The sequence below is a fragment of the Rhipicephalus sanguineus genome, chromosome 4 (assembly GCF_013339695.2).
Source record: "Rhipicephalus sanguineus isolate Rsan-2018 chromosome 4, BIME_Rsan_1.4, whole genome shotgun sequence".
Lineage (NCBI taxonomy): Eukaryota > Metazoa > Arthropoda > Arachnida > Ixodida > Ixodidae > Rhipicephalus > Rhipicephalus sanguineus.
In genome coordinates, this window is record NC_051179.1 from 179282562 (window position 1) to 179297419 (window position 14858).

Sequence of the window (14858 nt, forward strand, 5' to 3'; positions counted from 1 at the left end):
CGGTGAATGTTCGCATAGCCGCCCGGCCAACGGTCGTTTTAACGGTAAATAACAAAACTTCGGCCCCCGAGTCCAGTGGGTGTCGATAACCAAAACCAGTGGCTTCGAACAGTGGTTTCGTAAAGGTTGAAAAAGAAAAATTTCTTCAGAACAAGCGCGCGAAATAATTACCCGTCTTTCTTGTGTGTAACCCACACAAACATACAGAAAATGTAGAGCTTATGTCAAGACAATTCTTCCTTGAAATATTTCAGCACTGCTTTTTTATGAGGACAGAACAGAGAAATGCATAGATGGGTGCCGACTCCATAGTTGCCTGTTCTGTCATGTACTTCTCTGTCCTGTCCACGTAAAAAGTAGCGCTGGAATATTTTAAGTGGGAATGTATCACGAACTAGCCCCTCAACATGTTTAGTGAAGTCAAGGAAAAAAAAAACGCGAATTCCGTTGTGCAAAGTTGGCTTCACGGCTGTGCTTCACAGCTGTGCAGGGAAGCTGGCTTCGTGGCAATGCGCGGGGATTATGTTTAGAAAATTTCCTGCAAATCGTTGCTGAGAGTGCGGGTTATTGCTGAGAAAATACGGCATATGTTACAGGTAGAGCCGGAACACAAACGTAATGTAACCATGCCACAGCATCTCTCGTTTGTCCTGTCGAAACTGACGGTACTAGTTTCTGTTTCAATTGTAGGTTGAGCCCCTCACCTTGGGATTTCAAATTTTGATAAAATGGGTCGACCTACAATTGTGTAAATGTGGTACGTCTCTAGTCAGCATGGTCATGGACACCACTATGGGAGCACGGTCTGTGCACAAAGTTCTTAGCACACTGTGTTGGCCCATTTGTCATCCTCTATCACTTTCCAGCCAGTTCCAACCTAGACAAGTCCACTTGTAGAGACGTCGGCTTGAGCACACACCCCCTGTTTATTGATTTTTTCATCCATCGCTCTAGTGAGGTTATGTAATAGTGCGCCTCACCACTAGGGGCCGATGTTCTGCACATAGTACTCCTCAAGTAAAGCACGTCACGAGGCTCAAGCAATGCACCCTGCAAGAGGCCACTTGTTGACTTGCCCTGCGAGATTTGTCTGTCAGGAGAAATGTATCAAACAGAAGGCAAAAATGAGGACTTCATTGTTGCTTCTGTTGCCATCAGGTCTTCTAAACAAACACTTCAAGTCTTTTAACAAATTACATAATAAAATTAATATAAATCAGCTTTTTCGGCCCTTGCAAAACAAAGTTACTCTATTTACACAATTGTAAGCTGAACAGTCCCCCATATTGGACCTTAAAAGAAAAGCGCATTTTATAATGGAAATTCATTAATGTAGTGGCTGGAATGACCGTTTGTCCTCACTAGAGTCAGACAGAAGTTAAGAAGTCCTAGGTGACTGTGGCCGCTGATGATTGCCTCCGCAACTAAACACACAGGCCTGCTCCTGTGACAACAGGGTCACCGACCATGCCACTTATGACGCCAGTCGAGTGCTCTGGGTGCAGGTGGGGTTTGAACTGGAGATGCCACTGCCTTCTGAAGTTGTTTGCAACTATAATCATTGTCAAGACAGCCCACTTCATGAACTTCGATGCCTAGGCTCTGCTGGCTTTGAACTGCGTCCTCTGTATTACTGTGTCCAAAGCGAAAACATGGTCTTCTTGCATGACCATTTTGCATGGGAAAGTGAGAGTGAGGAGGAGGGCAATGCCACCAGCTCTGCCGCTTCCTCACTCTTTGCCCCAATTTTTTTTCGAAGAGTTTTATGATTTTCTCTTTTTGACTTAGTATATTGTGTGTAACGAAATGTTTCTAGCACGGCACTCTTATGTACTCCTATTAGTGCCTCCTGGAAACGAAGCCTGCTGCTGGATCCCCTGCTGGAGCAGCGACTACCCAGTGGATTCCTCCAAGAGGTGCTGGAAGTGGCTGCTGGTGACCACGACTGCATGCGTCAGGTCAGTGGTTAATGTAACTACAGCTTGTTCATTCGAAGGCGTCGGGACCAGGAGGAATATCCTAATTAAGCGTGATTCCCAATTATCTGAAACAACCCAAAAGCTAAAGAATTAGCCAGAAAATGGGGTACAGTGGAACCTGCTTATAATGATTCCAGATATAACAATCTATTGGTTATAACGACCATACTTCGGTGCACTTAAGATTTTCCTGTGCTACTCATTGAAACTGCATCCAAATAAATATTGTTAAAACCGTTGCCGTTATAAGTTGGTTCGACCGTATACTGGATTTGTTAAAGTGTTTTTGTCAGCACTGTTTGCATTGTACAGTCGATCCCGGATATATCGAACTCGAAGGGGACCGCGAAATAGTTCGATATATCGATAATTCGAAATACGAAATATGCGTATGTAAGGCTTTAATTAAAGCACTGCAGGCCTCGACACAGTTTTCTGAAATCGTAAAAAGCGCGAACATGACGATTCGCTCACATATGCTAAAGAACAAGGCGAGAACTTCTTTTGCAAGTTAGCGCACTTTATTTCGCATGAAAAAAGTCCGTCAACTTGTCTTGCTTCTTGCGCGCCGTGTATTCATCAAGTCATCGTCAATATTATTGAAGCTTTCCAAATAAGTAAATTCAGCACCTTACGCCACAACAGCGGTGATCGACGCTGAACGCTGATGCAAGCTCTGTAGCGCGGTAAAGGGTTTAGCGGTGGCAACGGCGGCTGGCATCTTCAAACCGCACGGGTCCATTTCCGCAGCACCGGCAACGTCAGCTATGATCTCGGCATCGATGCAGTAAGAAACAGCTACGTCGTTATCTGCACCGATGAAGTCACTCGCTGTGCTCCCGTCTGATACGACGCCCGGAAACGCGAAGTCGCAAAATTCACTAACGCACCGTACGCCGTAGTCGGCGGTCATGACGCGCCCGAAGTCGTCACCTGGCACCAAGGCCCGTGAGGAAACAGTGTGCGACGGTGCTTTACTCGACGTCGTTCCAAGCACCGGTCATCATTTTCATCGCTACGAGCGGGACAATGCTTAGTTCGACTCCCGAATGACGATTTATCAAGAACAAAGCGCGAAGTACACATTCTGCAAGAGACAACCCCGCACGAAGATACATTTCTCCACCGTCGACATGTTGGCGATACCGATGGCACTTGTGGCTTTGCAGACAGCAGCCGCTACTTTGGCGAGAAATGCGAAAAAAAGCGTAGCCTCTGAGATCGGCATTTTAAAACCGAAAACACTAAAAATACGTCACGAGGTTGCGGATCTCGAAGGCCATGCTTTGCGGGTCCGCATGCCATCGTGCGCGAAGAGACAAGGAAGGGAATGCAAACGTTACAACAAGGCTGCCAAGTCACTTCGAATTCTCATTTTGGTACCCTCGGCAATCAGCCTCTTTGAAAAACACTAGCCCATGCATTAAAACCTGTGGACTGCGCGTCAAATATACCGGTGAACTGACAAGCGCTGCGCAACGAACTAGAGCAACGCAATTTCATCACCTGCGCGCGACAAGGGATTGGAACTTACAAGAACGCGGCCGAAAAATGATCAATAGTTGTTAGGAAAAATGCACTTTCTGTGCTTCGGCGCGGGGCAGCGTTCGATATAGCGAATGTTTCGCTGTGTGGGAGTTCGATATACGTGCACACCAACCCCATACATTTGCATGGGAAATTCAAGGGGATTTCTCAGCTGTTCAATATAGCCAATAATTCGATATATCCGAGTTCGATATACCCGGGATCGACTGTATTTGGCTAGGCATTGCTCATCTGTTCACTAAACATTTTTTGCACCATGACATAATGTTTCTTGTTTATCAACTAAATACGTTATAAATGTTCTCTCCATGTAGTGATGCATGACATACTTATTTGAGCTCCATACTGCACCACCCAATTCATGTGCCTGAGTCGAGACATGCACTGGTAACGCAGGTGTTTGTTCCTTTGGTGCGAGGAGTGGTGGAGCGCATGCGCAGCTGCTCTCTGCAGTCGGAGGTGCCCCATTCCCCCTTGGCTGCTCTGGTGGAGCTGACGCAGTTGCGCTTTCAAGGAGGATGGCCGGTCTGCCAGTTGGTAAAGGATGCACAGCTTGTTTTCTGCTTGAGCCTGTTGGGTGTATTGGCTAATGGTCTGCTGCTGCTTCATGGGTTTGTCATGGGTTAGTCATAAAAGAAGCAGTCAAGGGAACAGCACTTGTACATTCGTGCTTCTTTTTTTTTTGCTTTCACGAGCAAGGCTTGAAAATTACAGCAATTTGCAGTTGTTATAATTTACTTTGAAGTAAGCATTAAAAATTTCGAGATAACTTGGAGCACAGTTTTTATGTGCATCAGTGTATGTTGTGTGCATTGCCTGTCCGACAGATGGTGGACGACCCCTTGTGGCTGCCCACACCTATGACAGCCAGTGGAGGCCGCGAGCTGAGCCGGCTCTCGCTGCTGGGCCCCTTCCTAGCCCTGTCACCTTTTGCCGAGGACGAGGTCAGTAGTCTTGCACTTATTGGGCCGTGCAAAACAGCGCAACATTGTCCTGCAGCCTAGCCTCGTGCGGGCCTACTACGAGGATCGGGACCCAGAGCACGTGCAGCTGGCGCACCACACGCTGCAGGGCAAGTTGGAGACTGCCAGGGTGCGTGAGCCGCCGTCCTTGGCGGTCTCGTGTGCACTCACGTTTGCGCGTGCAGGCCCAGTTGCACGTGGTGATGCGCTCCCTGGTGCGGTCGTGTCGGGAAGAAGTGCTCACGTGGCTGGGGTCGGTGCTCAAGGCCAACGAGCGGCGCTGCCAGCTCCAAGTGGAGCCTCGCCACGTGGCCTCGGACGGCTTCATGCTCAACCTGGCTGCCGTGCTGCAGCTGCTGGCCCTCCGTGTCCAGCCAGACAAGGTCAGCCATTCGCTCTGTGTGCGATCAGATTGCAGAGCTCGACAACTATTGCCAGCGACAGGCAATGTACTTTTGTCGTTTTGAGTTCTGCATTATCACCATGGCGACCCTCTTGCACTGACATATTGTTTGACAACTGCGTTGCATTGGCACAGGAGTCCACATTCAAAACATTAATGGCATTTTTCACTGGTCAACCCAGAGTAGGAGTTCTTCCTCCATGGCGGTGAATGTGCTTTTCACTCGTCGACCGGGAGTAGGTTCCCCCGTTCGACTGGTCATTTCAAAGCAACTTGCTCCATGCCAGATCGCTCTCACTTGCTCAGTAGGGTTGAGAGCTGGGCTAGTTGGTGAGATATCATTTTAACATATGGTGTAGTAGCGCAAATTCGACGGGGACAAAGAGGATGCGTTCGTTCAGCGCGGCGAAGGCAAGTAGCAAGTGTCGTGTTTTTTGCTTCTTGTCCTCTTTGTCCCCGTCGAATTTGCGCTACTACACCATATGTTAAAATGATATCTCACTTGCTCCTTTGCGAAGCTGCGGTTTCGGGCAGAAATGGAACAAGCAGCGCACGCAGTTGTATGGATTGGCGAAAAAAAGCAACTAAATACGTTACCCATTACGCTAAAGAAAAAAGGAAACGTGTTACCCATAAAAAAAGTTAACACGTTACCGTTACCAAAAAAAAGTAACAGGCGTTACTTCTGCCATTACCTCATAGTCAGAATTCTTAATCAGTGTGTCCTCGCCTCAGGAACCTACAATAGCAACTTTATGAAACTCATATTTATACAGTCGAACCCGTTTATAACAAACTCAAGAGTGCCGCAAAAAGTGGTCGTTATATCAGTAGTTTGTTGTATATGGACATGCCCTTAAAAACGTGCACTTAGCGATCAAGCCGTTTTTTCTTTCTGAACATTTTTATTAAAAAGTTCTAACAACCCCTCCGGTGACAAGTTAAGCCTTTTCGCGTCGTGAAGCGACACCCACTGCGTGCTCACGAGTGAATTAAACCGCCTTTGCAAAGAATTGACACCGTTTCACTGAAGCGCGATGCCACAACGAGGCGCCGATCATCACTGGCTAGTTGCGTGCAGCGCGTCGCCTACTCGGCTCACGCCGTCACTATCGGGCCGCTTGTTGTATACCGTGTGCGTGCGTTTGTGCATTCTTCGTGCCTGCTTCACTCCGGACCGGACACGGGTGCAGGCGAGTAGCCTGTTCGTTCAACGCGGCGAAGACGAGCATTTTGCAAGTAACGCGCACCTTACGTTTCCACGCGGTCTTGCACGACGAGGTTGTCGCCTAATAAAACATGCAGTATACGCTCGCTTGTCAGTGCATCGACGTTTCTTGGTGCCCGCGCCGCTCAACACCAGTGAGCTCCTTTCGTTTCTACAACACGACCGCGCATTAAACTGGTCTCGCAGCACGATGCGGCGGCGGCGAACTTGGGAATGGCACCATGGCGCGCTTGTACCGCTGCGAGCAACCTTGGTCACACTTTGCAGCTGCGGGCAAGGTTGCCATGGAAGCAGCAGGAATAGTTTCCAGAACCAGTTTACGTAATGTGAGCCTAGAGATTTTCCGGTATGATCTCACGCGGAGCGTTCCTCCGTCCCACTGGCAGGTTCGGCTAAGTGCAATCCGAGTGCTTACTGCAAGATTTCGGCAGCCGCTCTAGATCTCCCAGTGAACAACACCACTGAAGCATTCACCCGCACCATCAATTGCTATCACATCACGTTGCCACAGCATACAGAGTGTGGTCGTCTTAAGATGTAAGTTGCAGGAGTTGCAAAACTTCGTGTTACGAGCAGTGCTATGTTCTAACCAAAATGTGTGTTATTTGCCAATCTTACGCTTGCCAAACGGTCAAGCTACTTCTCAAACACAACTTATTCCTCTAAGGTGCTTTCACCATTGCGTAGAAGTTATTCAAAGGCCAGTGATGGTAACCAAGAGATGCTTCCGGCCAAAGTGGCATGAGTTTCGGCAGTGCATCAAAAAAAGGCTTCGCTGTAAATATCCATTTCCTGAGCCTTCAAAGCTTTATTTGGCAAGAATTTGTAGCTCGTAAGAATTAACAGCTTGTTCTCGGCCCAGATGTAAGACTTGCAAAGACCTTCAAAATTACAATATAAAACACTAGAAGTGGTTACGTGCATGAAATAAATCCAATTTAACCTGTGCTATTTGAAACATTAGTACTTACATGGTGGGGTGTCCACTGTGTCACAAACCATACATTGGCAAAACAGGACAATCAATTAATTGCACAGACACGGTGAAAAAACTGCTGGAAGCAACGATGCAACTTGTCAACATTTCGGGTCATAGTTTCTGTGAACTGAAACTTTCTTTTCTACAGTAAAACTTCCACTCCCACAGTGAGTGAAAGCACTGCAGCGGACACTCGATTATACGTTCCCCAGTATTGCGATGACCCGCATTTTACGACCCGCATTGTATGCAGCAAAACCCCCATAGAAATAATGTATTAAAAACCTCGGTTATTTGACGAAATTTTATGCTGACGCCTCATTGTATGGCGACACTCTGATACTGTCTGAGACAAAAAAAATCACCTTTTTTACTGTAATCTAACGCCCGCCAAATATTAGCGGGTGGAAAAGAAAAACCTGCGTGCCCCTAGGTTGACGATTAGAAAAAAAGAGTGAGACAGGTACATTAGGCCTTCTTAGAATAGAAAACTTATTCCCTTGGCAGTTCGTGTGCTTCTGCGATCCAGTTTTCCTGGCTTTAAGATGGCGTGCGCATATGCAGGGACAAGCTATATCCAGATGGAGTAGCTTCAGTTATAGTCGGAAAGCTCATCCTTGAGATCCGGATATTTTTACGTTTCCGTACTGTGGAAAATTTTCCTGGTCGTCATACAGTTGAAGATCTCCTCCCTTTGTTTGTTGTACTTGGTCACAGGCCTCGAGCATGCTAAAAGGATGTGACGCAGTTATCTTCACCGAGCAAAATTACTTTCTCTTGATGTGAGCGTTCATAATAACAGCGGCACATCACCATTTGCACTTCACAAGGGAACAAATACAATGCGCAGAGCTCACTCGCGTGCAGAAGCATCCTACACGAACTCGCAACAATATCTGATGGCGATGACATTGTATCCGACTGTCGCCAACACGGTTTCGGTTTCGTTTTTACGTGCAGGCACTTTTATTTGGAGTTGATTTGTCGTAAAAAAGATCCACGTTAGATTCAATTTCTTTTTTAGTTGAGAGTGAACATTTCCTCACACCTCCTTCAATTAAGTGACCTGTGGTCAATACAGCAAACAAAAAGGCTATTGCTAGGTGACCTATGAGTCTTACTCATTATGTACTTGCGCACGCAAATGGGCCATTGTTTGAGGGGCGGGAAACAATGCTCATGCCACATCGTTGTGCAACATTCTTCAAGTTGTGTGACACATTATGTTGGTAAGGGATCACAGCACATCTTCTATGCAGGTGAAGCAGTGATGCCACACTTAACCCTTTGAGGGTTGATTTTTTTCGCGAGATGTGTCCCAAAAGTGTGTACTTTTTTATTGCTGAATTAATAAATTATTCAGACGAATCTATTTAAGAAAAAAGGTGGTCGTGGTGGTAGCAACCTGATTAAGAACTCCGTCAAATTCGTGGCCTGGGCCTAGGCCGCCCCCGAGGAGGACCGGAGACCCTGTGTCCTCGCCGCCTCACGGGCTTGCAAAAAATTGTCAAAAACTTTTTTGGGTGACCGTAAAGTGAGAAAAAAAAATCTTTTGTGCTGTTACATGCACATGGTTTTTTCATGAGTAAGATAAATAATAAAAAACAGCTATACGACTGTTAAAAAATTATGCGTTGCAATAAATGTCTGTGTAGTTCATAGACAAACAAAAATAAGTGCATGAAGTGGCGTCAAGTGGAAAGACTGAAGGAGAAAAGCCACTTTTGAGATGTCGCTCACTCATCAACATCAGAGTCTCAACTCGTGAGTAACTCCTCGTATGATGGGCTGACATTTATTGATTCAGATTCAGATTCTGATTCTCCAGTTGAGCAGCGATTTGGAGCAGTCGCCGCTAGACTCACTTTTGCAGCCGAGAAACCGGTGTGCACTTCCGTAGCGCAAGCAAACTGCGCGGGTGAGCACACTGAAGAAAATTGTGTAGTTGTGAGCGCGTCCGGAAACTAAAAAGCCCGAAATCTATACATGTAATAATCATTCGTCTTATCACCAAGGAAACGGAAGCGGTTTTTGCAAGTCCCCAAAACGGGAAACGCAACCACAACGGTGTCGTTTGTGTTAGTCAGCGCCTGCATGAAAACAGGCATAATCGCTTACCGAAGTGCAATAAATGAAATAGTAAGAAATCCGTCACCTTTTGAAACATTCCAAACCAGAAAGCCATCAGTTTTTGCAGGTGCAGTAAGTGGGAACCGGCCGAAGGACAAAACCGAAACTAGCCGGCACACCGTTGTAGTAGAGCATAAAAATGAAACGGAGAGGCATCGTTGCTAGAAAAAAATTCCACGAATTCCCGAAGTGTGGCAGCAGCACATGCCAAGCAAGAGAAATGATCAAAAAAGGCCCGCATTTTAAACATACAGGCAATGACATAGATGTACAGCGTAAACCCTTTGGTGCCTGTTAGGTGATGCCGAACATGTGCGGCGTAAACCCTCAAAGGGTTGAGGGGGGATGCGGGGATCAATTCGCGAAAATAGCAAAAAAAATCAGTTTTTGGAAAACACTCGTTTTGGCATCTGTGGTCTTTATTTACGTAGTATCTAAACGATTACACTGAAAATGCACTCTTAAGTGTCCAAAAAAAAAAATAATTTTGAAAGTGAGGTCGGTGATAAAGAAGCGTAGAATCGCGCTAAAATGGTGCAATTCACAGCGTCGTATCTTGTCTTTGTTGCCACGGCGACGACCACTGTGTTTACGAGCGGAGTGCTCGCTGCTTGATCACTCCGCGGCCGTGAATCGCCGCTGTTCGAAAGGTGACGCGTGTACGGGAGGCATAGTGCAAGCCTCTTTAGATTTGTACGGAGGAAAACGGGACAGTATTGCATGAATCGGGCGAATCCATCATTAGATTGGGGCGTACTGAATGGGTTGTCGGCACGTTGTGTCGTCCCTTGCCGGGACGGTAATAAACGACAGCGATGTAAACCATAGCGCTTTATCATCAAAATGCTTACTAGTACTTGGCTTCGTGCGCTCGCATTCCTGGTCCCGTTTCGATAAAACGGGCGTCTAATGTCCCCACTAGCGGAAGAGCGTTCTCGTTTCACTTAGAAATGTTAATAATGTGAGAAAATGTGTCTGTGGTATAGTTCGATTCGAAGTTGCCATCAGCTTCGGACTGCTGAGAAGGCGTCGGCTCTGTGGCGAGTTCGGGGCGAAGTCGCCATTAGCTTCGGGCTGCCAAGAAGGCGTCGTCTCTACGGCACGGATGCTGTTTATCGTACAAGAAAATGAATCTTTAGGCGTTAGTAGTTGACAGGGGTGATCGCAAAGCTTCATCAAATTAATACACCATATTAAGGCCGCCTGACAACACGTTCCGCAGCTGCAAAAGTAGCAATGCAGTCCAACATGCCCAATGTTTACATGCAGCCTGGTGCACTTGCATTCCAGGGGGCTGCACAAAAGCGTCTGCAGTAAATGATAGGGGGTAATAAACCTCCTAAATCAGGCCAAATTAAGAAGAAGTGGCCGAAAATATTGCCTCCTGGCAAGGACACCAATTATTACTGTCCTTGCGCGCTTTAGCATAGGGTCAACTGCAACCAAAACTTTGTTGTCCATTTTCTCAAAAGAGTGTTTTGTGCATGCCTCTTCGCCCATGGAAAGCATAGCACAACTATGGCTGGATCGATTTTTATGATGTTTGTTTTATTGTAATCCATAGACTGCGCTGTACTTCGACACAGTGTTGGAATATTTGTTTAGGCTTTCATTCTTTTCTTATTTCATAATTACTGTATGGCATGATTAGCTGAGACACAGGCATTTGCACTTAATGTTCAGCAGAAAATTATTAGGGCTGTAAAAAAATGAAAAATCTAAAACTGTCCAAGTCCAAACAGTATGTGAGCAAAGATACAAAGTAGTTCCAGCCTCCTAGCATGTTTCATCACTGTGCCAGGCTTTCCACGAGCAAGGAATTTGTGAATTTTTATAAAATGAAAACTAGTAAAGATGTCTTTATGAAAATTAAAATTTTTCTTTTTATGATGATTTGTAGTGTGTGTGCCAAATTTCATCAACCTAGGCCGAGAAACTAAAAAGTTACAAACAATTCCCGCATCCCCCCTTAATCTTTCTGATTAGTTTCTCACAAGCTGCTGCTATCATGTAGCTCGGATACCCTGCAGTAGTCATTTCAGTATTGCAGTATTTTTCTGGTGACTTTGGTGTTCAACACTATTTATATTACTACGTTGGTGCAAGATTTGCATAGAGCAGCACTGATGCTGGAGAGAGCAGTGCCATTTTTTACTGTTGTTGAGTGGGCTTTGGAAGTGCGTAGTTGTAATTTATGTGATGCGCTACACCTCATACGCATCTCTACCATGCAGGTGGATCCTCAATACCCATTCTACCACGGAGCACGAGTTGACATCAAAGCCGACACACGGCTTTGCATGACAACCCCAGAGGCAGAGCAGTTCTCTGAGGAGATACGTAAGTTGCCTTGCCTTCTTTGCATAGCACAACCAGGATACAAACTGTCGGGCATTCAAAAGCCATAGCATTAACCCAGCCAGCGCCTCCTCTATTTTTCTGTGCCTGGGCGAAGGAGCGGAGCGCAATGGGAACCGACCGTCGGCGTTAGTGCGGCTTTTAGCCGCCGCGCGCCGCCACCGTAGTAGACCAGCCGTCGCGTCGTCGCTCGCGGAAACGAATGCCGTGGCTGCATTCGAAGCTGCTATATGGTTCAGTTTTCGGCTGTATTCGCGTTGTTTAGAGTGTAATGAAAACTTGTAAACTGGAATCATGAAGCACTTGTCGTTCTGGGCAACCAGCCCATTTCGAAGGCATGTGTCTTTCGCGGCTATTTGATCGAGACGCTCGCGCGTCGTCTGCTAGCCCGATTCGAGAGAGCGCATGCCAGTGATGCGCGTAAAATTGTTTTGTCACCGTTACGTTCGCTTGACTGAGAGTCGGTTATTGGCTGTCTGAAAGTCGATTTCCGAAAGCAGCATTTGCCAAGAGCTCATACTGAAAGCTTGGGCGCTTAAAGTTCCCCGATACGTGCTACCGTCTACTGGTGGAGCACACTATACGCACGCCATGAGTTCATGCGCTAAATATTAGCATGAATTGTCACTAAGCTACTTCCAGTGACGATGTACATAATGATTGTTGGTTGTTTCACCGGTAGCGCATGTAGTGTCCATGGGCTCCGATTCTTCAGCTTCGGGACCTAATGTCAGTGCTGCACGCACATGGCAGCGATCGCGAGGCAGCGTTGCTACTGGTACTACATGCATTCGTTGACTGTTCGGACGCAACACGGTCACGTTTAGGGATCCTTGCGATGCTTGATTCAGTTGTTACCTTGGGCTGCAATTGTGAAGGGTAGTCTGCAAAGAGTGACGCTACTGCATCCTTCGTAAGCTGCCGCTTTTTATATTCTATGAAATCTTCGCGTTGTAAATGACGGCTGCATATTCTAGTGTAGTTTGAAGATGTATTAGGAGACCAATTGTCTCGCCTAATTACTGCAAACCACCTCTACCGAATGGCAACGGCAGCTGGAATTGCATGGAACGACAGCCGAACAGTGTATTAAGGCGAAAGCCTTAGATGCCTCATCAAACGCGAAAATTGACCGTCGGTGCCGCCAGCACGAGTGATGCAAAAAATAATTACGTGATGACGTCATCATATGACGTCACTAACGTGACGTCGTCATATTACATCTTCGCTTGGTAAAAATGGGCTGATCACGGAGGCAGTGCATGCCTCCGCTTATGTGCAGAAAGCTTGCAATGCCTCCGATCCTTGAGGCTGTAAGAAAACCACGTTAGGCGCAGAAATATCTCGGAGGGAGGCAGGAAATGTTCTATACGTTGACTGGAAGAAAAAGAAGATCGCTTTCGCCTTTCATAAAAACCTTAGGTGAATGCATAAGGGACCCTGTGAGATTTCTTTTCTTTATCAATAAAGGGAAAGAAAAAAAAAAGACAATCGTGATTTCTTTCAGTTCCATTTGCAGAGCGGAACACAACAGTATGACATACTAAGGCATTGAGGCGATTGCAATAGACTGAAATAGAAAATAAAACGCGAATACTATCAAACTGGAGTGCAAGTATCGAACCGGCAGCACGGCCTGACAGTCTGCCTGCGGAATACTTACAGCGGGGATGGAAAGACACGCAAACATGCAGCATCTGCATTCTTTGCTGTTTCGCATCTATTTTCAAGTGATTAGAGCCTCGATGATTGATGAGAACACGACGTCATCCATGACACAATAAAAGACCATCTAGCATCTTTCTGTTTCCACCACGGTTAGAGCGTGATGAAAACAGCGCGCCGCTATGTTCGCGTTTCTTTCCATCCCCCGTACCTGTGAAAGCCTGCGAGAAGCACAAATGCAATTAAACTCGGATGCATACACGAATTCATGAGCTTCGTGATACGCGCGGCCGTTCAGCGCCAGCTTCCCGTAGTCTACTTGCACAGCGCCACCACGCGGCAGCGGCGAGCGGACGCGGAGCGCGCGCTCGATGGCCCGAGGAGAGCGTTCGCCCAGGCACTGAAAAATAGAGGAGGCGCTGACCCAGCACAGCAAAGCATGGTTTTAAGTACATGCTCACTTAGCCGATACTTTCATAAAGTGAAACTGATAAACAGAATGTATGAGAGCCTTTCATGAAGGGATTGTTATGTACCAAGTTTTATAGAGATTGCGTTATTTTCTTTTTCTTTTTTCCGCATGTGGCTGTGTCAGAAGGTCATGTTAAGTGACACTGTGTTCTCTCTTTCTTCGTTTTTCTCTTTTGTGTTCAACTTGATCGTGTGCTCTGTAATGCGTTGTAATGGGCCAGTTGGTTTTGTGACCCAGTGGAATGCTATTGAAATTAAGAACTAGCTCTTACCACTCATGTGTCCTAGCCCAAGCGAAACAAGGACCGAGAGAAGCTATTGAAAGGATAAATTAGCATGAAGGTGAAGAAAGCACTAGAAAGGAGGCAAGAATTATGCATAAGTGTTTAATAGCAGGCCATCTGCTTCATGCTGTTGCTGCATTGACAGACACGTCCACTTGTCGAAACGGTGGCTCCAGCGACATTTCCTATTCAGGGATTTTTTCACCTCTTCAGGCCTCCATCATCCCCTGAACTTCTGTTTTATTTACATGCACGTACAGAATGATACAAAGAAGACCGTGCACGGCAAGGCAGCTGCGCAAGAAGTCAAATGCTGTGTTAGTAGTGCGGTTGAGAGTTCACCTACACGCTGATCTGTTACAGAAGGCTTCCAGCGCAAGTCATGAATAAGCTTTTACGCTCCTCCATAGACGTGTTGTCTTCAGAAATCAACCATCACAACTGTACGTAGTAACGTGGGCCACCATGTGTGATCTTTGTTCTCGTTTATACAGCTCAGACCATTTGTAATTTAACAGCTTACAGTCTGACTGCCGTTTACCCTCCCATAGAACTCCATGCATGCGCATACCGCTTATTGTGCAGTCCCCCGAGATGAAAGATCGGTTATACTAATGCGGCTGCCGGAAAATTTTCAAAGAAGTGAGGGGGGGGGGGGGAGTGAGCGCACTTCTCAGGGGAGGCGCACCAGCCGGGGCAAGGGCAACGACAGCGTTATGAAGGAGGAGCGAGAAAGAAAAAAAAGAAAGAAAAAGATTGGGGGATAGCAGTGCGACACGGGTGCACGTTGTGAGGAGGCGGAGCAGTTGCCTAGGCGATGGAGGAGAAGCCTTTGCCCCCTTTGCTCCAGC

At 46.7% G+C, this 14858-nt stretch overlaps 1 protein-coding gene across 2 annotated transcripts in view; it reads left to right on the top strand.

The window, feature by feature from the left end:
* The window catches only part of LOC119390936 (ubiquitin conjugation factor E4 B), a 144331-nt gene that overhangs the window by 54606 nt on the left and 74867 nt on the right, over positions 1 to 14858 (top strand). For both annotated transcript variants that reach the window (XM_037658652.2, XM_037658653.2), the window contains 6 exons: positions 1844 to 1958; positions 3924 to 4064; positions 4355 to 4471; positions 4527 to 4619; positions 4675 to 4872; positions 11464 to 11569. In XM_037658652.2, the coding sequence (XP_037514580.1) occupies positions 1844 to 1958; positions 3924 to 4064; positions 4355 to 4471; positions 4527 to 4619; positions 4675 to 4872; positions 11464 to 11569 (770 nt within the window). The remainder of the gene's footprint in view (positions 1 to 1843; positions 1959 to 3923; positions 4065 to 4354; positions 4472 to 4526; positions 4620 to 4674; positions 4873 to 11463; positions 11570 to 14858) is intronic.